The sequence below is a fragment of the Siphateles boraxobius genome, unplaced genomic scaffold (genome assembly GCF_051911475.1).
Source record: "Siphateles boraxobius isolate OS27281-9 unplaced genomic scaffold, OSU_SipBor_1 173, whole genome shotgun sequence".
Taxonomy (NCBI): Eukaryota; Metazoa; Chordata; class Actinopteri; order Cypriniformes; family Leuciscidae; genus Siphateles; species Siphateles boraxobius.
This window is the reverse complement of record NW_027508781.1, coordinates 357,501-380,000: the sequence shown is the minus strand read 5'-3', so window position 1 is coordinate 380,000 and position 22,500 is coordinate 357,501. Positions and strand designations below refer to the sequence as shown.

General features: G+C 39.6%; 1 protein-coding gene across 2 annotated transcripts in view; it reads left to right on the top strand.

Annotated features, from left to right (window-relative positions):
- epha10 (EPH receptor A10) overlaps positions 1 to 22,500 on the top strand; it is a 220,522-nt gene that overhangs the window by 13,795 nt on the left and 184,227 nt on the right. For both annotated transcript variants that reach the window (XM_077232540.1, XM_077232541.1), the window contains exons 2-3: positions 16,822 to 16,886; positions 20,558 to 21,227. In XM_077232540.1, the coding sequence (XP_077088655.1) occupies positions 16,822 to 16,886; positions 20,558 to 21,227 (735 nt within the window). The remainder of the gene's footprint in view (positions 1 to 16,821; positions 16,887 to 20,557; positions 21,228 to 22,500) is intronic.

Sequence of the window (22,500 nt, the reverse complement as noted above, 5' to 3'; positions counted from 1 at the left end):
CTGAGAGTTTATGTTTTGATATTATCATTCCGTGAGATGAGACATTGTCCTGACACACGTCCTGCGAGCTCGTAAGGCTCCGCCCTCTGGACCGGCAGCAGCTGCTCATTTGCATTTAAAGGGATACACACTAAAACGGTGCATTTTTCTGACCCTCAAAAGTGACAATTTAAACATGCTGTAGAAAATTATCTGTTGGGTATTTTGAGCTAAACTTTACATACACACTCTGGGGACATCAGAGACTTATTTTACATCTTGTGAAAAGGGGCATAATAGGTCCCCTTTAAGAGTTGTTTCAACATTCTGATGAATCAAAGCTCAACAAGTACTTCTGAGCTGAATCTCCCAAATCCTCCAATAGAACTGAAACAAAGCCCATCTAATGTCATTGCACAAATAAAAGCATAGCAGATGTATATTATTACTATGACAGGCTAGCGTACTATTGCATTACTCCGCAATCCCTGCAGCAGTGAATCCCAAATGTGTTGAGAATATTCAGTGATATTTGTTAAAGCAAGCATTGATAAATAGACCATGTTATGCCCGTGATGTTGTTTTCAGGCTCTACTCGAACAGGTTTTCCTGCTTGAATGTTGATTATTTTCCTCATATTCTCCATTGTTGCGGCTCCTCTCTTCCCAGTCTGTCAGTAACGCTCTGTTTACTTCCTGTCTCTATGAAGCCCCTCCTTCTGAAAAGCACACTGTGCTCTGATTGGTCGGCTGGATCAGTGTGTTGTGATTGGTCGAGCGCTTCGAGTGTGTTTGGTAAATGTCCCGCCCCTTACCATAACCGCCAGTTTAACACACTACTAACTAACTCAACCAGGCCCCGCCCCTTTATTCTGCGTATGAATTATTATAATGAGGAATATTGTGACGTGTTCGTTCCCGGAAGAAACTCAAGATACAATGGAGGCGTTTCAGGAGTTCAGAAACACTGACACTGATATAGAGAAGAACTGGAGCTTTCTCATGATCAAACAGCAACATCACACACTAAAGACAGATGAAGTGAATAATGCCTCGTATTTTGCATCTTGAAAATACCAACTCCCCCCTAGGGGGGAAAGTGTGTGTTTAAACGGGGTGCAGGGGGGCCCCACACACACACTTTGCATCCTAGAACCTAACTAGCAACACGCTCTTAACCACCCAGATCACCCAATAGCAGCTGCTCAGCAATGTGTTGTAAACCTCTGCGAACATCTTAGCAAATGCATAGAAATTATTTTTAACAACACACTAGCGGCGTCTTTTGCTCAGACTTGTTCTTCAGAAATTCTAGTATTATTATATAACTTTACTTAGTGATGTGCTTACAGTACGTACATTTGCCTTTAGCTTCATTGACACAGTCTTCTGATCGTACATGCAGCTTCGCTCTGTTAGCCGGTCGAGAGAGTGCAGATGTGATGAAAAATTCAGAGCTGTTCTCTGGGCTGTTGCAAGCTTGAGAAAACTGTTAAATAGTGCAGCGGTTTAAAGCCGTAGAGCTGCAAGATTAATTGTTAAAAGATGCTGATCTCGATTTAAACACCCATGCAATCTTATTCCTAAATAAAAATGATTTGGCTCTCTCTATTAAACATTTTTCAAGGACGATCACTAACGGATCTGTGTTCTGAACCAGAGAGATCAGATGTCATGAAACAGCTTCACAAACAGTCTTTTCAATCACATAGTATCATTATTTCTGTCAATCATTCAAATGATCACAGAAGTACTGGGATAAAAGTTTATAATTCAGATAAAAACACTGATATCTACGGTAGTGATCAAAATAGAATAAATCACCTTTTGAAAGCAACTTGACGCTTCAAATAATGATTGTATCGATTACATCGTTACACCAGTGGGTGGCGACAAGTAACTGTTAAAAAATGTATTTGTCATTGAATCATTAATTCAAGAGATTCATTCAAAAATACTGATTCTTCCAGTAATGAAACAAGTGAAGTCTTTATGAGTGAGTCATTTGAATCATTCACTCAACCTGATTAATTAGCCTGGATGCCAGCCCGAACCCCGCCCACAAAATTTTTGAGTCGGGATGTTTGGTCTGGACTCGATCCGTTGAGGAGCAATTATGCCCGAACAAAAATAGTTTGAACCAATCAAATTGTCAGGGCGGGCTTTATACGATGATGGACAGATGAGCAACGGTAACATAACCATCCACGTCATCAGAGCGCTTGGGTTGAATTCATGGCTGCCGCTGGAGAATTGAGTTGTGTATATTCCGCTATCGCGTGTGTTATAGAAGATATAGCCAACACATTAATTTTAAAATAGGAACAGAGAACAGCGATCAAGGCATTTGTCGATGGGAAAGATGTTTTTGCCGTCCTTCCTATGGGATTCGGAAAAAGTTTAATCTATCAACTTTAATCTATCGCTCAACATATGTCACTTACTCCGTTGCTCTGATTGGTTCTAGGTCTATCCAATGGAGTGCAGAGGCCTTTTATTTCCTGGTTCGGATGACACACACCCCATAATCACAGCCCAATAGAGCAGTATCAGACTCACATTCTGACTAGAATCTCAGTTTGACGACGTCAGGCTACTGCTGATTAATTAAAATATATATATATAAATAACAAAGAAAATTAATATTTGTTTAAATAGACTGCAGCAATCTACATTTTCCATAAGGCCAGCATATTTTTTTCAATGGGAGCTTTACATATTTAAAAACATCTTTATATATCCAATCCCAGCGGAGGAGGGGCGGGACAAATACCTCACGACCAACCGCCACATTCTGCTTGTGCAACGGCAACAGACGACAAGCACAACAACGGAGCTAAAGCGTTTAAAACAAGAGCCAAAGCAAACACTTCACATTCTATCGACATTTTCATATTCAGAGACGAACTACCTTTGAAATCAGAGACTGGTAATACTTCCGCAGATATTCTGTATCATAGTAACTAAAGCATCTCAGCCGAGTATGAAAAGATAAACTGTCCCATTTCTTCATGGTGATTTCTGAATCTGACATGAACGTGTGAAGACTCTGCTTAGTGCCACGCAACTTTTTGACATTCCAAACTTGTCTGAGCTGTCGTGTTCAAATGCGTCCATCTGCGGGCCGGGCTGCTCGAACACTAGTAGCGCGGCATTTGCATTTTAATTTGCATTCAATCACGGCTGTGAGAGTGTGTGTTTATGTGCGTGTTTGCATTTATGGGGTCTTCTGAAAATTGCCTGGTGTTTTTCTGTTTTCCTCCTTTTTATTATAGAAGCTCTACGAACCTTAAATTTCAATCTGTCCATTCAGGGTGAATGTAGATGAGACCCTACTATCTTTTTTTTAATAAACTCACTCTGTATCTTTCTTTCTCTTTCCATACACAGATTTCATTAGCGATGAGATCTTGGACGCAGTTCAGCAGAATTTATTATTTTATTTCGAACACCCACTCACACTAACAAATTTAACATGTTTTCCTTGATTACTAACACACAAAATATGATTCTGTTGGCCTGAAATCTAAAACCTTTAATATAGTACTTAAAACAGACACAGTATCTTCATGAAGCACAAATTTAGATGGTTCAATATTTTAGCATTATTTATATACTTGCATAGTATTTAGTAATAATTTGAATTGGTGATTTTTTTGTTTATTTTTTTTTTGTTTTAGTAATCTCGAAAACAAAACCAAACCACAGTCTGAAGTTATCAATTATTTGAGCTGCTTATGATTTTTAAATGAAAAAAAAAAAAAATCTTTCTCCTTGCCAACCAGGCCGGTCTGTCCTAATCGGGACTAAGTGAGAAATTAATCTCTTTAATATACTGAAAGAAATGACCTCACAATTTCCAGAACTTATTTCAACACTTCTATAGGGAAAGTCTTATATTTTCTAGCTAAAATACTAATTTTTCTACTTCATTTACTCCCTACTTAATTTATTGTCATTCAGATAAGAGTAATACATTCCAATACATTCCAAACTGTAAAGGACTACTTTTATTTGTGTACACTCACAATAACAACAAAAACGTGCTTTATAAAATAAAGACCAACAGGGTGAGCTTTCTTCCGTCTCAGTCTCTGTGACCTGCAGCCCTCACATTAATGAACCGAAACTCAGCGTTTTTCCTCACAGACATGAGAAACATACCTATAGAAAGCTTGAAATGTACTTTTAAACGCACCAATTCGAACAGAAAACAAATACTCTCTGCTTATTTAATCCGTATGAAAGGTGGTATTCTCTCTATAGGCGTGTTCACTATACTGTGAGATCTTTGCAGCCGACACTGACTCAGAAAACACTACTTGATTAAAAAATTTACTTTACTTTTGCCAGTGCTTTGCGGCAAGCTTTATGAGCGTTGAATAGGCACATATTCAGCCCCCCGCATATTTAAGTAATTCAATTAATATAGCTAAATGTCAAGAGTAGTTGACTAATGGCATAAATGGATGACTACTTGTCGACTAGAAAAATCTTTAGATGGGGCAGAAAAACACTAGTTTATTAAATAATTCAAATGTCTCTTTGCTATTTTTTCCAACACATTCATAATCATGACTTTTGCCAGTGCTTTGCGGCAAGCTTTGAGTGCACTTGGGCAGGGAATAGGCATATATATTTAGCCCACCGCATATTTAAGTAATTAAATGTAATATAAAAGTCGACATTAGTCCACTAAAGGCTTAAAAAAATGACTAGAGAATTCTTTAGTTGGGGTTAGCACTAATATTCCCTCTTCCCGGTCTGTAGTATCACATGTTCTCCGTCTAATCCTGACTCTGTTCTCTTTATTCAGCTCATAAGTCATAGTCGTAAGGAGACCGCTGGGCTTCAGACTCGCTGGATGATTGGCAGAGGAGAAATGGAGAGAGAGACCCTCTCCCTGAGCTGTGATTAAAGTCCCTGTGATCTGTCCATTAGTGCACAGGCTTCTTCAGAAGATGTGTGGGCTGCTGGATATTGGGGTGCCACAGGAACCAGGGTTAAGACCTTTTCCTTTTCACTTTATGTGATGCCTGTCACATTTTTCATTTCAGCCTCCTAAATGGTTTCGCCTTCCTCTTTCCCTCCAACCTGAGATTTAAATGTGAGCAATCTTTCCATTCCTCCACACTAAATAAGAAGGTTGAAATGACCCTCTCCGTGGCAAAATTACTCATCAAAAGCACAATCTTTTAACAGCACTGAGTGTTGAATGGGTATCTTAGATCATATTTCCCATGCCATCGTTGATTAATGTTTTCTTTGAGGTAAACAAGTTTGGCTGATAATTTCCTCACCACTAGAAAATATGTTTGTTGGGAAACCATTTATGGTGCATTACTGGTGAAAAGCTCCTTCATTAGGTCTAGTGATGAACCGCAATGTTCTGGACACTTTCTGCTTTCCTTATGGGCCTCAGGTGGTTTTGATCGGAAGCACTCGCTTCGATGAGCTTGAAATTGATGCAAGGTCTTCCAGTGATGACCTTTTCTTTGCCGAAAGGCGATTGTCCCATCTGGGGAAGTCAATGAACTTTGACCTGGTTGAGGCTAAAAAATCAAACAAGCATTTTGATTGCAAGCTTGGTTGAATGATTAGCATGGAGATTCACAAAGGCTGCGGCTAAAATCACATATTCAGAGTTAGGTTCTTACTTTGAATAAATAGCCTACTTTGTGTTTTGTGTATGTTCTATACAGTATGAATGTGTGTAGTATGGATGCAAATCGTAATGTTGTCATTATCATGTGACCTATCTGCGTCAGTAGCATCACTTCACTGCAATTCGCAACTCTTCGATATGCACTTCAGAATCTCACTGGAAGTAATCTTTTTGCCTACTGTTATAAATACTGTGACATTAAACATACTGCTCTTTTCACATTTAATATAGCTGGATCAACAGGGCTGTGGAAAGAGGCAATAAGGACCGTCTGATTCAATCCCGAAGGAAGCCATTCTGCTCATGATTTGCATAATTAGTGGACCCCCCCCTCCCATTTTACAAACAAGGATTTTGTGAATTAATAATATGCTCAAATTATCTACTTCACAGATAAGCAAATAAGCAATCATGGAATAAATGAATCGAGACCATGTGAGACGGGCGAGCGATGAGATCTGACAGTTGTACAAATGATAATTAAAAGCCTGACTTAGACGGGCAGCTGTCTTGGATTTATATATTTACTCATAGTTTCCACGTGACGTCACACTCTTATAGAAACGCCCTCTTGAAGGGCAAAGCTTTCTCCCGCTGCCCGCCAGTCATTATCTCCAGGCTTTTGTACTAATGTAGTAAGATAGTGATATTAAAAGACCAAGTTCAATACAGCTTATTGATGATGCAGTGCATATTATATATATATTAGGTAAGTGAGCAAATGAACACAGAATATAAACCCAACGTGCAGTTTCTCGTTAAGCATTTTTCCATAAAAAAGCATTATTGAGAAATCACGTTGCTTTCATGCTCCGTGTTCATCGGCTCATCTGTGTGTAGTTTGCATCATCCATGAGGTGTTTACTGAATGTGGTCTTTTAATATCACCATTGTCCACAAAAATATCAAGAGGCCTGGCGACTTTTCCAGTCGTTCATGACTACTGGATTCGGATTTATTTATTTTTACTCATAATTTATACTCTATAATGTGTTTTATATTTTAAGCTTAATTTAAAAATTATTTACAAAAGTATCTATGGCATTTTACATGACCTTTCCAGGTCTAGAAATCACACTTTTCAAATTAAACCAGATTTTCCCAGACACTGCAAATCCTGGTTCTTCAAAGAAAAACATTTGAGGGGGTGAATTACTAAAAATATCTAAATGACTAATAATATACTAAAATATCTTGATTTTTAGGAGTTTTAGCTGGTTTTAAAGCTTGTTTTGTCTTATTTGAGGTCATCTTGAGGTTGAGAACCTCAGTTGTAGACTGATATATCTCGCTGTCATCAGCTCTGCAGTAAACACAGGGTTTCTGTCCTCCATTCATCCCTCCATCTTTCCTCAGTTTAACAGGCACAGACCTGTTATTCTAACTTATCGACTTGCCGGGCCGTATTCTTTCACAAGCGCCCGTTGTTCTGCCTATTGATTGATCAGCTGTCGAGAATATGGATTTCTGCGGCTCGTGATGTGCCCTATTGATGGATGGCCGTTCTCTCTCGACCCCAGACCTTTCTGTCTCTCTCTATTTTTCTCTCTCACACACACCTTTTCACTTGCCTTCATTCATCAATAGGATGGAGATCAATGTCTGTAGTAATAATGGAAAGACGGAGGCGGAAGGGAGCTGGAGGAAGAGCGTCTCGAGACTGATAGATATGATATGATATGATATGATGAGAGGGGGTGGATGGATGTGATTTGAAAGACATTTGGTCAACGTTCTTTTTTTTAATAATTAAAAAAAAAAAATTTTAAAAAAAATTTATGACGAGCAGTTGTAGTGTCTGTGTATGTTTGTGTTTCAGTGGGGAAAGTAACTAATTTTAGACTTTGAGTCAAGTGTGTCATCATCACATTCATTATCAGTTTGATGACATAAAGCGTCTGAACATTAGCCCACTGTAAACTCCATGGGTGAGAGTGTGTGAGTGTGTGTCAGAGAGGGGTGAGAGTGTGTGAGTGTGTGTCAGAGAGAGAGAAAGTGAGAACTCCGTCCACATCCTAATGACGGCTCTGTGATTGGACTCAGTGTGTTGTCGAGGAGGTGGAAGATCCGAGGGCTGGGAAGTGTGTGTGTGTTTGAGGATGAATGAAAGAGACGGGTGGGAGTGAACGTTCCTCCTCCTGTCAGGGAGCTGATGTGCTAATGTGCCAAAAATCACACACTAATAAGATCTAAACTGGATTCCTAAATTGAGAGAGAGGGGAAAAAAAGTCTCTTCCTCTCTCTCTTCCACTTACGTAACCACTCTTCCACTTTTTTGACTCCGTTGCTTATTAACGAGAACAGAGAGAGAGAATCAGGGATGTAAGCTGTTCACTTACTCTGGCCTTCTTTAATACATAGTTTCTAGTAATGCACCAAGAAGATCCTTCTCGTTTAAAAAAGAACCTGAAAAAATCAGGACACACTGTATCAAATACTTTAAATGGCATTTTAAAAACTATTCTATTCTATAATTTTTCATGAATAATAATATGCATGTTTGTCACATGTTTATGTAAAGGTTTCTGTTCTTATTTTCAGCATTATAAACTATAGTTCTAAAGTCCTTACAAATATTAATGTTTTTGAAAGAGTCTCTTCTGCTCATCAAGCCTGCATTTATTTGATCAAAAATACAGTAAAACAGTGATATATTATTATAATGTAAATCAGCTGTTTTCTATGTGAATATATAGTAAAGTGTAATTTATTCCTGTGATCAAAGCTGAATTTCCAGCATCATTACTCCAGTCTTCAGTGTCACATGATCCTTCAGAAATCACTATAATATGATGATTTGATGATCAAGAAACATTTATGATTATTATCGGTGTTGAAAACAGTTGTTTTGACCATTGATATTTTAGTGCATCTCTTATTGTTTTATCTTTATCATTACCCTTGAATCAGACATAACCTCGGTTACAGCCGTCTCAGACTCTCAAACGACACAGTAAAGCGTTCTGATGAAACTCAAACTGAATTAAACACACTTGACATTTAAAGGGGAAATCCTGACCAGCATGGACAGAAACACACAGGCCGAGAGCATCCGGTTTTGTGCACAAATAGCAGCTCTGGTCTGAATAAAACATTCTTTTGCTCGACTTGGCCAGAGGTAATGGAGGAATCAACAACGATACGGCTTCAATTATTGAAGTGTGTATGAAAGCTCCACTAAAACTGTCCTCTCGTTCAGAAGGAGCTCCGCTTTACATGGAGGCAATCCGTGACATTTAAAAAAACAAAGCAATCAGCACGAAGGTTAAGTGGGACAGGAGGTCGAGAAACAAAGGTGTGTATCAAAACAATTACGTCTATGTAATGTCCCCATTTAGATAGCTAAGTAAACGTGTGTGTGTGTGTGTGTGTGTGTGTGTGTTATCAAACGCCTAACAACCACCCAAAACAGTGCAGCCACCTGTCAAAATTTCATTAGAAGATGTAAAATTGGATTTGTTCAATATCTGAATGCATTTTCCCCACAAACGTTTGATTTGTCCTGTAGATCAGTCCTGTCACTTTGAATGTGCATTAATCCGAGCTGTCTGTCGTGTCTTTGATGGCTTCTAATCATGTTGACTCGGCTCGCTCCTCATACGTGTTGTTATGTAAGCCAGTTCTCCGGAAGTCATATCAGCGACTGCTGTCTTCATTCCTGACGTGTGTTTCAAAATGAAGAAACATGGATTTGTGATGAACCGAGGCCAGTGTAGACGCCGCTGAGCTATGAAGGAAACTTTGGGCGGATTTTTTTAATACGCTTTTTTTCTCTACCCTTCCTTCTACACTTCAGTAAAACTCTTGCATTTACTTACTTAATTCTGAATCATCTTCACAGGACATAAGGAAAAGCAGCTTTAAAGCGGTACATGTCAGTCTTAAGTCATTCCTTGACCGTTTAATAACCCTGAATCTCTTGATAAGCACATTAAGTTATTTCTCTCTTTGCTCTGACAGCTCGGAGGTTCTGGCGGGTGATCGTGACGTCACGAGCGAGACTGGAAGCCGTTTACGATCCGTCAGTCACGTCTCCATCAGCACATGCGCATCATGACTGAACACACACCGTCACAGACTAGTTATCAGCAACACGACTCAAGCAAACACTGAAAATCTCTCGCGACTCGTCTGAATGGCTGACTGCATGATTCTGGATACAGTGAGAATTGTTGTCGATTCTCCCATGATTCTGAATAGACAACTAAACAAAATAACGTCATTTGCTAGAGGTTCTGATAAAATGTTAATTGCTGTAGTCTATTTAATTGGGATGCACCAATTTGATACTGATAATTCCGATAACCGATATATTTCGCCAAATTTTTTTACATCATTTTTGAGAGCCTGATTACAAAAACAAACGTCTCACAATTAAAATCCATGTCCCAGGCACACGATTATAATGATCTTCTCAAGGAAATAATACATTATTTATCATCTTTAATATGTTGGCCAAAGTTTGTTTTTATCGGACCTATAATGATGACATCAAAAATGAACCTATATCGGCTGATACCGATATGGTGGCTGGTATATCCCTACTAATTAAAAAAAAAATTTCATTAATTTGAATTATTTATTTATTTATTTTTTAAATCGGTTGCGTGAATGATTCAATGACTCAGAAGCTTCACTTGTTTTATTACTGGATGAATAAGTATTTTTTAACAGATCTTAACGCTTCACATCGAACACACCTAATGATTCAATGACAAACATATCTTTTAAGTCACATGTCGCCACCTACTGGTGTAACAATGAAATTGATGCAATTACTTGAAGTGTCACGTTTCTTTCATAAGGTGATTTACTTTATTTTGATCACTACCCTAAACATCAGTGTTTACATACACACACTAAACTTTTATCCCAGTACTTCTGTGATCATTTAAATGATTTTAAGACAGAAATAATTATAAGTAAAGGTGACTTAATGGTGAAGCTCAAATTTGCACCATGGCTCTCTCAATCTCACTGACCAAACACAGAAAATCTCTTGCGTCTGAATGGCAAATCTTATCCGAATGGCTGACTTGGTTCGTCTCAATCCTCTTTTCCTGAATACAACTTTTCATTTGTGTGTGCCTCTGAGTCTGGCGCTGTCTAGATAATATACGAGCCAAGCAATCCGGTTCTGGGAAGGATGTCGTGTTGCGTCGACTCGGAGGGGGTTGTGTTTGTAAAAGCGGGCCGTTCGCCACCGTGACCCATTTCCAAACGATGCCAAGCTGATCAGAAAAAAGAGCGAGAATGACTGAGAAGTGCTGGTGAATACACCTCCCCCTGTGCCGAAACCCAGGCAAACAGCTGTTATTAGGATTCAGTGGCTGGTGTGTGTGTGTGTGTGTGAGCGTTTCCATACAACCCTAGAGAAAGCAAGCGCTCTTTACACCCTAATGGCGGAGCTGAAAGTTTAATGAGGTCATAAAGGTCTATATGGGGCTTCAACTTAATGCGCTTTGCCATTCTGTTGGCTTTAACGCTACAAGCGAGTGTATGCACGTACAGAGCGTTTTTGTGTGTGTGTGTGTGTCTGTGTGCTTATTAGAGGGATAATTTTTGGCCGATGAGTGTCCCGCAGGTCTCTGGACTCTGATTGGTGCGTCCTGTGCTTTATGTATATATGCAGATAAGCTTCATGGAAGAGAGTTTAACAACATGGGGCTAATCCCCTCTATTGAATTGTATGGTTCTCGTATTATAATTCTTTCACTGGGATTTACATGTGTGTGTTGGGTTTGACAGGGAGATCAGTGCCCTTGTGACACAAGCACATCCTTCAGTCAGTCTTAGACGTTGTCTTTGTTTTGAGGGTAAATTGGGGTAATGTCTGCTAATGTCTAGAGGGAAGCGTAGTGCTTAATGTAATGAAGGTTATTTGCTTTGAGTACATTTGCTAAAAAGAGACAGAATGTGTATTTTTGAAATCAAAGATGCCGGAATGATGTTCTTGCTCATTTTGGCTCAAATTTATAGAATAGTTCATGCATAAATGAAAATATGTTGTTCCAAACCTGTATGATTTTCTTTCATCTGTTGAATATAAAATGAAATGTTTAGCCGAATGTCGCAGCTGGTCTTCTTTAGATAGTGAGTGTGAATGAGGAATACGACTGTCGAGAAAGATTATCCGTCAACAACCACTTAAAGTCCCCCTGTGGTGAAAATCAAGCTTTTAATGTTGTTTATATATGTCTATGTGGTGTTTTTAATATGAATTTACACGTTTTTTTTCCTTCTATTGTGACTCGTGAAACTTTTATCAAACAAGATCAGATGTAGGTCATCAGAGAAGAGGAAGTTATTCAGATTCAAGATTTCCAGGAACATCAATTTAAAGTCCCCCAGGGTGAAAATCCATCAATTTTTAATACGCTTTAAGTCAAACCATGTGTAAATTCATAAGTCGACAGCATTGCTGAGTATTTTCTCCTTAAAACTGCAGTTAACCAAAGACAGTCTCAAAAACACGCTTTGAAATCGCTGGTGTTTCTGACGTCACAAACTACCTTGTAACCAATCGATCAACGTGTGATCGTCAACGAGTGGATCTCTGAGTGAGTGAGTGAGTGAGTGGAGGCGGGGCTCATTTGCATATTCATAGTACCACGCATACTAAATGAGGCAAGGGTGTCGAGTTACATTCAAGATATTTTGGCATGAAGAATATTTTTAAAGGAAAAAACGCTTTATGTGATTTAAAATATGAGTTTTAGGGGATAAAATGATTGACTACAGGTGGACTTTAAATTACCCAAAGCTATCGTATCGCATGTCTTCAGTTGACTTGGAATGTAGTGCTTGAGTTTTATGACACTTATGCTGCATATAATTTTGGTAACACTTTATTTTACAGTGTTCTTTTTACATGTTACATGTAATTACCATAGTAATAGCAATAAATGATGTATAATTACATGCAATTAACCCTCAACCAAATCCTTATCCTACCCTAAACCTGTAGTAAGTACATGTAGTTAATTAATATTACCATGTACTTAAATATTTAATTACACTGTAACAATGACACCTTAAAATAAAGTGTAACCTAATTTTTTAATGTTACAATAATGTTATATGTTAATTGAAATTGCATGGAATAGAGTGACTTGTGAGGATATCTTCTTCTGTATTATGACGTTCTCTACATCCGAGGGAAACCGATTATTGGAACAGAAAAAATGTAGGCGGGACTTGGTTCTCTTAATCGGTTGTTGATTGGATAGAGGCTGATCTGAATTATACAGTACAGATTGTTTCAGTTATAAACAGGAAAAGAGCAGAAGCAATAATGCAAACAGAATTCAATTCTTCTGTTAAGCAGCTCTAAAAAAGACAGTCGTGTCCTGATTCAGATGAAGTCAGTTCAGTGTTGATTCAGTTTGGCTTATGAAACAAATTATGAAACAAAGTCGAAGCAGCTCTACAGAAAACGGTAGTGTCATCATCCAGCTTAATTCAGTTAAAGTTTTGTTCTTATCCAATAAATACAGTAAATGGGCAAACGTATGGATGAATCATATGAATAACAATTAGATCAATAACATGCATTTAGAAAATAGACTTTAAAAAGATGGTGGTGAGTAAAAGATTTGACATTTTTTGTGTGAACGATTCGTTCCACTGCTTGTTTCAGCTGTTCCTCTGTCTCTGTGTATGAGCTCACGTGTGTGTGTGTGTGTGTGTGTGTGTGTGTCCCTGCGAGCGACGGCTGTGTGTAGCTTGACCTCGTCTGTGGCTCTGTCTCGGTTTGTCTCCTGAAGGTCGAGTCAGTAGGGGTCCGTGTCAGCAGAAATCAAATGGCATCTTGTCCCCTAAACATGGAGAGACCGAGCAACAGCTGATCTGGGAAAAAAATCCACTCAAACCAAGAAGCGAAGTCAGAACACTGAAATTTATGTCTTTGTTTACCACAGAAAACCTTGGGAAAAATACTCGCCTTCAGTACATTTGACTTGGCACTGTAGAGATGGTCTGAGTCACGCTGTATGATACTGTATCTACGATACACGCTGTGTGATACTGTATCTACGATACACGCTGTGTGATACTGTATCTACGATACACGCTGTGTGATACTGTATCTACGATACACGCTGTATGATACTGTATCTACGGTACACGCTGTATCTACGATACACGCTGTGTGATACCGTATCTACGATACACGCTGTGTGATACTGTATCTATGATACACGCTGTGTGATACTGTATCTACGATACACGCTGTATGATACTGTATCTACGATACACGCTGTATGATACCGTATCTACGATACACGCTGTGTGATACCGTATCTACGATACACGCTGTGTGATACCGTATCTACGATACACGCTGTGTGATACCGTATCTACGATACACGCTGTATGATACTGTATCTTCGATACACGCTGTGTGATACTGTATCTACGATACACGCTGTATGATACTGTATCTACGATACGCGCTGTATGATACTGTATCTACGATACACGCTGTATGATACTGTATCTATGATACACGCTGTATGATACTGTATCTACGATACACGCTGTGTGATACTGTATCTATGATACACGCTGTGTGATACCGTATCTACGATACACGCTGTATGATACTGTATCTACGATACGCCCTGTGTGATACCGTATCTACGATACACGCTGTGTGATACTGTATCTACGATACGCGCTGTGTGATACTGTATCTACGATACGCCCTGTGTGATACCGTATCTACGATACACGCTGTGTGATACCGTATCTACGATACACTCTGTGTGATACCGTATCTACGATACACGCTGTATGATACTGTATCTATGATACACGCTGTATGATACTGTATCTACGATACACGCTGTATGATACTGTATCTACGATACACGCTGTGTGATACTGTATCTATGATACACGCTGTGTGATACCGTATCTACGATACACGCTGTATGATACCGTATCTACGATACACGCTGTATGATACCGTATCTACGATACACGCTGTGTGATACTGTATCTACGATACGCGCTGTATGATACTGTATCTATGATACACGCTGTATGATACTGTATCTACGATACGCCCTGTGTGATACTGTATCTACGATACGCGCTGTGTGATACTGTATCTACGATACGCCCTGTGTGATACTGTATCTACGATACGCCCTGTGTGATACCGTATCTACGATACACGCTGTGTGATACTGTATCTACGATACACGCTGTGTGATACTGTATCTACGATACACGCTGTGTGATACCGTATCTACGATACACGCTGTGTGATACCGTATCTACGATACATGCTGTATGATACTGTATCTACGATACACGCTGTATGATACTGTACAAGTGCTCATCCGGCTTGAATTGAAGAGGCTTTCAGACTGGTGTTGTGATGTTTGTGTGACTGATGCTGTCAATGCATGAGCCAAGCAAAGAGAAACAATCGTTTGTGACGGCAATTCATTATGAATAATTCAGCTTCTGATACACAACCATGTTTGGCAAAATGATGGGAGAAATGTGGCATAAAACAATAATTAGGCAAACATGGTGTCGTTTTGCTGGAAATTCATACTTTTACTGTAGGCAGAGATGCATTAAATAGATCATAACAGTGAAGACATTTATAATGTTACAAAAGATTTCTATTTCAAATGAATGCTGTTCTTTTGAACTTTTTATTAATCAAAGAATCCTGAAAAATAAACTGCATCACAATCAACAAGTAGCACACAAGTAGTGTTTTTAACACTGATAATAATCATAAATGTGATCAAATCATCATATTATAGTGATTTCTGAAGGATCATGTGACACTGAAGACTGGAGTAATGATGCTGAAAATTCAGCTTTGATCACAGGAATAAATTACACTTTACTATATATTCAAATAGAAAACAGCTGATTTACATTGGAATAATATTTCACTGTTTTACTGTATTTTTGATCAAATAAATGCAGGCTTGATGAGCAGAAGTTTTCTAAACTCTCCAACAGCCTCTTCTTTCCTCCCCGTCTACCATTTTACCGGGTTAGTTAGTTAGTTAGTTAGTTGACATGTTGGAATGTTCAAACAAACCACAGTTCCACAAAACCTAGTGTTCAAAACTCATTGCAAATGTATTTGTCTCTGCACATTATGCTGGGAAAAGTGAGGATATTTAAGCATAGACATGTCACCCTTCATATCTTGTTGTTTTGTGCAGATTTAGACTGTTTTAGTAGTAGTAAATGCATGTGTTTTGCGCTGTCCAAGGTGCTGAAACACACACACACCCACACACACATCCTGCCGCTGTCCAGGGTCCTGAAACACCAACACACACAAACACCACACACACAAACACACACACACACACGCACACACACAAACAAACACACATCCTACTGCTGTCCAGGGTCCTGAAACACCAACACACAAACACACACACACACACACACACACAAACACACACACACACACACACACACACACACACACACACACACACACACACACACACACACACACACACACACACACACACACACACACACACACACACACACACATCTTGCCGCTGTCCAGGGTCCTGAAACTGTGTCTGAGATCCGAACACTGTCTTTGCTGCTGAATTATAGGCCTTGTCCAAGTGCTGACTCAGAGCCCAAGCGTTATTTGTGTCAAGGGCATCTTTTTAAAAATGTTGCCCGAGTTTGTTTCCTCAGTCCTGTACTTGTTCAAATCGCTGAATTACAACATTCACTGGTGCACTGCTCATTTTCATTTAGTTTGTAAGCGGAGGTTCAGATTAAGGATTTGTAATTGTAAAAATGCAGCGGAAATGAAAAATGCCAGCATGAATTTGCTTCACATGCCTCTTGGGCTCTATTGCATCATGCTGGTGGTGTAAAACATTTATTTTCCTTTTGATAATTATTGTTTAAATGTTAAACCAGCACATTGTGCCGCAGACCAGCTGAAGGTGGTCAATATTCCTGTGCTTTGCTGATGAGCGCTGCAGTTGGTTCACTAAGCACTGCAGGTCTGTCAGTTCTCGTTTCAGCGGAGTGTGTGTTCAGTGTTATCAAACACGATCAGCTCTATGTGTTCTGACAGTGAGAAAGAAATTGCACAACATATAATCGCAATTTAATGATTCCTTCTTATATTGTTTCTCTCTTGCTTTTGTTTTTTTCCTGCAGTTGTGTTGCTGAATTCTAAGGAGTCCCAGGCAGAGCTGGGTTGGACCTCATATCCTTCTAATGGGGTAAGACTTCGATTTATTAGATTATTTTAGACTTTGAAGAAACTATAATAGTTCATGGTAGGGCTGCAGCAAAAAATCATAAAATCACATCTGCGCACTATGAATGGAAAACGTCAGGTTTCACGTCATTTAAAGTAGTGAATTATGCATTCTATGAAGAAAACATCTGAAATTAGCAGAAATTAGTCTTTCCTGCGGGAAAAGTGCATGAAACATGAGAGCTTTATATGAAAGCATAAGCGCAATGTTTAACGCAAATGATCAAGTCACCGTTATTTATATAGCGCTTTTTTACAATACGGATTGTTTACCTTGATAACAGGAAAATAATGCAACAAAGTTCGTTTTCTAGAAGAAAATAGTGTCTCAGTCCAACTTAAGTTCAGTAATGGTTAATTTCTGTTCATTTCTAAAAAGTTATTAATTTAGTTCATTTATATATATATATATATGTGTGTGTATTCCCAGTATGGACTCGCCAGATAAACCCTGTGCATCACGCATCCGCTTCTGTCTTTCTCAACGCTAAAGCGCGTGCTGAAGATCTCGTAGCTGAGATGAGTAAGCCTGACAGAGGACGTTTAGTTCAGGACGACACGTTTCGTCATTCGTAACGTTATCTGTGAGGAGGAATGATGCATGCTGGGACTCGAGGCAAGCTGTTATTTGTTTAGCTTGTTAATTCTGGACCTGACAGCGATTAAATCCTCTGTCTCCTGCTCCCACCACAGCTGTGGACACACACACACACACGCACACACCACACGCACACACACACCACACTCACACGCACACGCACACACCGCACACACACACGCACACGCACACGCACACGCACACACACCTGACCACACGCACGCACGCACACACACACCACACGCACACGCACACACACACCACACGCACACGCACACACTGCACACACACACGCACACGCACACGCACACACACCTGACCACACGCACGCACGCACACACACGCACACATGCACACGCACACCACACCACACACACACCACACACAGACACACCACTCACGCACACGCGCACACACACACACACACACACACACACACACAGACACAGACACACACCACACACCACCCCCCCACCACACACACACACACCACACATACAGACACACACCCCCCCACACACACACCACACATACAGACACACACCACACACCGCACATGCACACACACCACGCACACACACACGTACACACCACACACGCACACACACACACACGCACGCACGCACACACACACACGCACACATGCACACATGCACACACAGACACACAGACACACCACTCACGCACACACACACACACACACACGCGCACACACACACACACGCGCGCGCGCACACACACACACACACACAGACACACCACTCACGCACACACACACACACACACGCGCACACACAGACACACAGACACACCACTCACGCACACACACACACACACACGCGCACACACACACACACACACGCACACAGACACACACACACACAGACACACAGACACACCACTCACGCACACACACACACACACACACACACGCGCGCGCACACACACACACACACACACACACAACACACAGTGTAAATTCACTGCCACTCATTCTCGTATCAGTGGAGAGTTTCAGACAAACTGCTCAATTCCCTGAGAAACGAAGGATCTTCATTACACTGCAATTAATTGTGAAAACAGTGTGAGTGTTCGTCTTCAGAGGCTCATTATAATCTCTCTCGCAGACAGTGAGCTTGTTTGTGGTGCTGATTGAAGATGCTTTAGATGTAATATATACTGTGTTTGATAAACTGTAGCTGATTTGCCACTAATCTTTACACCAATGTATTAAACTGCACGCCTTATAAATATCAATACCAGCGTGTGATGCACTTATTGACATGGACAGTGTTGTTCACATGTTGTGATATGTAGGGATGTTCGTCTACAGAGATTTGGTAATGTACATCTTTGTGTACATAGATGCATGTCTACTCAAATATGCCACCTTTTTTACAATCAATATTTTTATCTTAGAAACTTGATTATTAAAGCTCAGTGAAAAGTTGGTACAGCCCATGAAAACTGTAGTTATTTTGTTTTGTTTCATTTTAATACATTGGCATTTTACCAATGTTAATGAATAAATGGCAAAAAAATGATAATAATAATAATAATTTCAATGAATATTACATATATCTACCCAAATATGTCACCTTTTAAGGGATTTACTACAACAAAGGAAACATTTGAAGATTAAATAGTATTGGATTTGATCTGTTTGTATAAGATTACACTTCGGCCTGTTAATACTGTAGGCATACTCAGTGAAAATGTAGGAAAACCCAATGAAAATGTAATTTTTTTTGTTTTAATTTTTCATTTTTTTATTGTTATTTATTATTAATTAATTAATTTTATTTTGCAATTATTATTTTTTTATCATAGAGACCTTGATTCATAAAGCACAGTGAAAAAGTTGGTACAGCCCATGAAAGTGTAGTTATTTTATTTTGTAATTTTGTTTAATTTTAATCCGTTGGCATTTAACCAATATTAATGGATAAAAGGCACAAAAAAATGCAATGAATATTACATATCTCCCCAAAATATGTCACCTTTGTAGGGATTTGATGCAAGAAAGGAGACATTAGAAGATTAAATAGTATTGGATTTGATCTGTTAATATAAGTATCACACTTCAGTCTTTTAATGCTGTTGGGATGTTCAGTGAAAATGTGGGAAAACCCAATGAAAATGTACTTTATTTATTTATTTCGTAAAAAAATTTTTGCAATGAATATTTTTATCATTAGAGACCTTGATTCTTAAAGCACAGTGAAAAAGTTTGCACAACCCATGAAAAGTGTAGTTATTTTGTAATTTGTAGGGCCGGGACTCGATTAAAAAAATTATTCTAATTAATTAGAGGCTTTGTAATTAATTAATCGAAATTAATCGCATTTTAACTTGCATAAATATTTGACCTGAGAACACTGAGAAGTAATTTTTTTCACATGGATTTTTAGTATACCATTGAATAATGACTGAATACATAAGCTTAAGCAACAAAATATTGTTTATTTTTGTTCAACCAAGTCCAGCAGACCAGTGCAATTTTTGCCATTAAGTGTAGCAATAGCATATTTAGAAATATAGTACATTTCAGAAATTCAGGTAGCCTATAGGTCCACGCTAGCTGCTCTATGTTTTGCGTTGAGGTGATATGCGAATTCCTTGTTGCATAACTTGCACACAACCATGCTCTTATCGACGCTTCCAACCACGGGGCCAACCAAAGCGGTCTCGTCAGCTTCTTCGTTCATGTTCACTGTGGTTTGTTGTTGTCTGAAGTCATGAACGCTAGTTGGTGCTCCAGTATAATCGGTCCGCCGAAACTCATCCAGTGAGAAACGTTCCGCGGTGCTGAAAAATGTTGAAAAATGTTTAACGCGTTTAATCTTAATTAACGCGTTAAGAGTCTGTAATTAATTAATCTTAATTAACGTGTTAAAGTCCTGGCCCTAGTAATTTTGTTTCATTCTAATCCATTGGCATTTAACCAACGTTAATGGATAAATTGCAAACAAAAGAAAGATTTGCAATGAATATCACCTTGGTTTTTAACCAGATCTTTTTCTCTCTCATTCCAGTGGGAGGAGATCAGCGGAGTGGATGAGAAATACAAGCCGATCCGCACATATCAGGTGTGTAACGTGATGGAGCCGAGTCAGAACAACTGGCTCCAGACGGGCTGGATCTGGCGTCAGGGCGGCCAGCGCATCTTCATCGAGCTGCAGTTCACGCTTCGAGACTGCAACAGCATCCCGGGGGTTTCCGGAAGCTGCAAGGAGACCTTCAACCTCCTGTACGCCGAGTCGGACTGGGACCTGGGCCGCGTGACCCGAGAGGACCGATACAGCAAGATCGACACCATCGCTGCGGACGAGAGCTTCACGCAGGGAGATCTGGGAGAGCGTAAGATGAAGCTGAACACGGAGGTGCGTGAGATCGGGCATCTGAACCGGAAAGGGTTTCATCTGGCGTTCCAGGATGTCGGCGCGTGCGTCGCGCTGGTTTCCGTCAGAGTGTATTATAAACGATGCCTGTCGACGGTGCAGAATTTAGCCGTGTTCCCGGATACGGTGGCAGAAGCCGCGTTCGCGACTCTAGTGGAGGTCAGAGGCTCGTGTGTGAATAACTCTGAGGTGGACACCGACAGTCCTCCCAGAATGCATTGCAGTGCCGAAGGGGAATGGCTGGTGCCGATCGGGAAATGCAGTTGCAGCGCCGGATACGAGGAGGGACACAGCAGCTGTGAGGGTAAGACACACTCTTACAGTCGTGATGTTGTTTTCAGGCTCTACTAGAACAGGTTTTCCTGCTTGAATGTTGATTATTTTCCTCATATTCTCCATTGTTGCGGCTCCTCTCTTCCCAGTCTGTCAGTAACGCTCTGTTTACTTCCTGTCTCTATGAAGCCCCTCCTCCTGAAAAGCACACTGTGCTCTGATTGGTCGGCTGGATCAGTGTGTTGTGATTGGTCGAGCGCTTCGAGTGTGTTTGGGAAATGTCCCGCCCCTTACCATAACCGCCAGTTTAACACACTACTAACTAACTCAACCAGGCCCCGCCCCTTTATTCTGCGTATGAATTATTATAATGAGGAATATTGTGACGTGTTCGTTCTGGAAGAAACTCAAGACTGAAGTAACAAAGTCACCTTGATCAAATCAAAGCGGTTCATGCGGATTCAATGATTTATGCAGATTATCAGTGTTTTATTTTTTGTGCCAGATAATGAACGGTTTAGTCTGTTCATTAAAGTAATAGTTCATCCCAAAATCGTCATCAGTTACTCGTCATTCATTTTAAATCTCTGATTATTCAGTGGAACACAAAAGTTGAACAATCAATAGGGACTGGACTCTAAGAAATATCATAAAAGTGATCCATATGAATCTTGCACTATATTCTGAGTCTTTTTCTGTGATGAAAGCTTTGTTTAATAAACAAATAATACATTTATAATAATAATAAACTATTTTATGTAGTGTCTTCTAAAAGGTGCTTTATGCAAAAACAAGCAATATAAGAATAAAAAACAATAAAACAAACATGCAAATATTCATATATTCTGTAAACAAAAGTAGGATAATCATGCAGAAGCTACACTAAAGATTATATTTAACATGAATACTGAGCTGAGCCAGTCTCGTCTGTAATGAGTCTTTGGTGAACTGGACTCTTTAAAAAGATCTGACTGAAAAACTTGCACAGATCTATGATAAGGCATCCGAGAACTTTATATGAGACTTTTTTAATGTCCTTTTTGAGTTTTTTTCTTTTTCATTTTAGTAACTTGACAGTCCCATTTGAAAGAAGTAGCCAGAATTCTTTGCTCTTCCTGTAATGAAGTGGTTTAGACTGAAGTGAGGGCGAGTACATGATGAGTTTTCAGTGTATTGTCGTTCTCTGTAACCCAGATGTGTTTGAATGCGGATGATTTTGAGAGATCACATGTTTAGACGCGGGACACGATGTTTCAGAAGCTGTGAGTCTGACGCGGGTCGACACACACACACACTGTCATTGG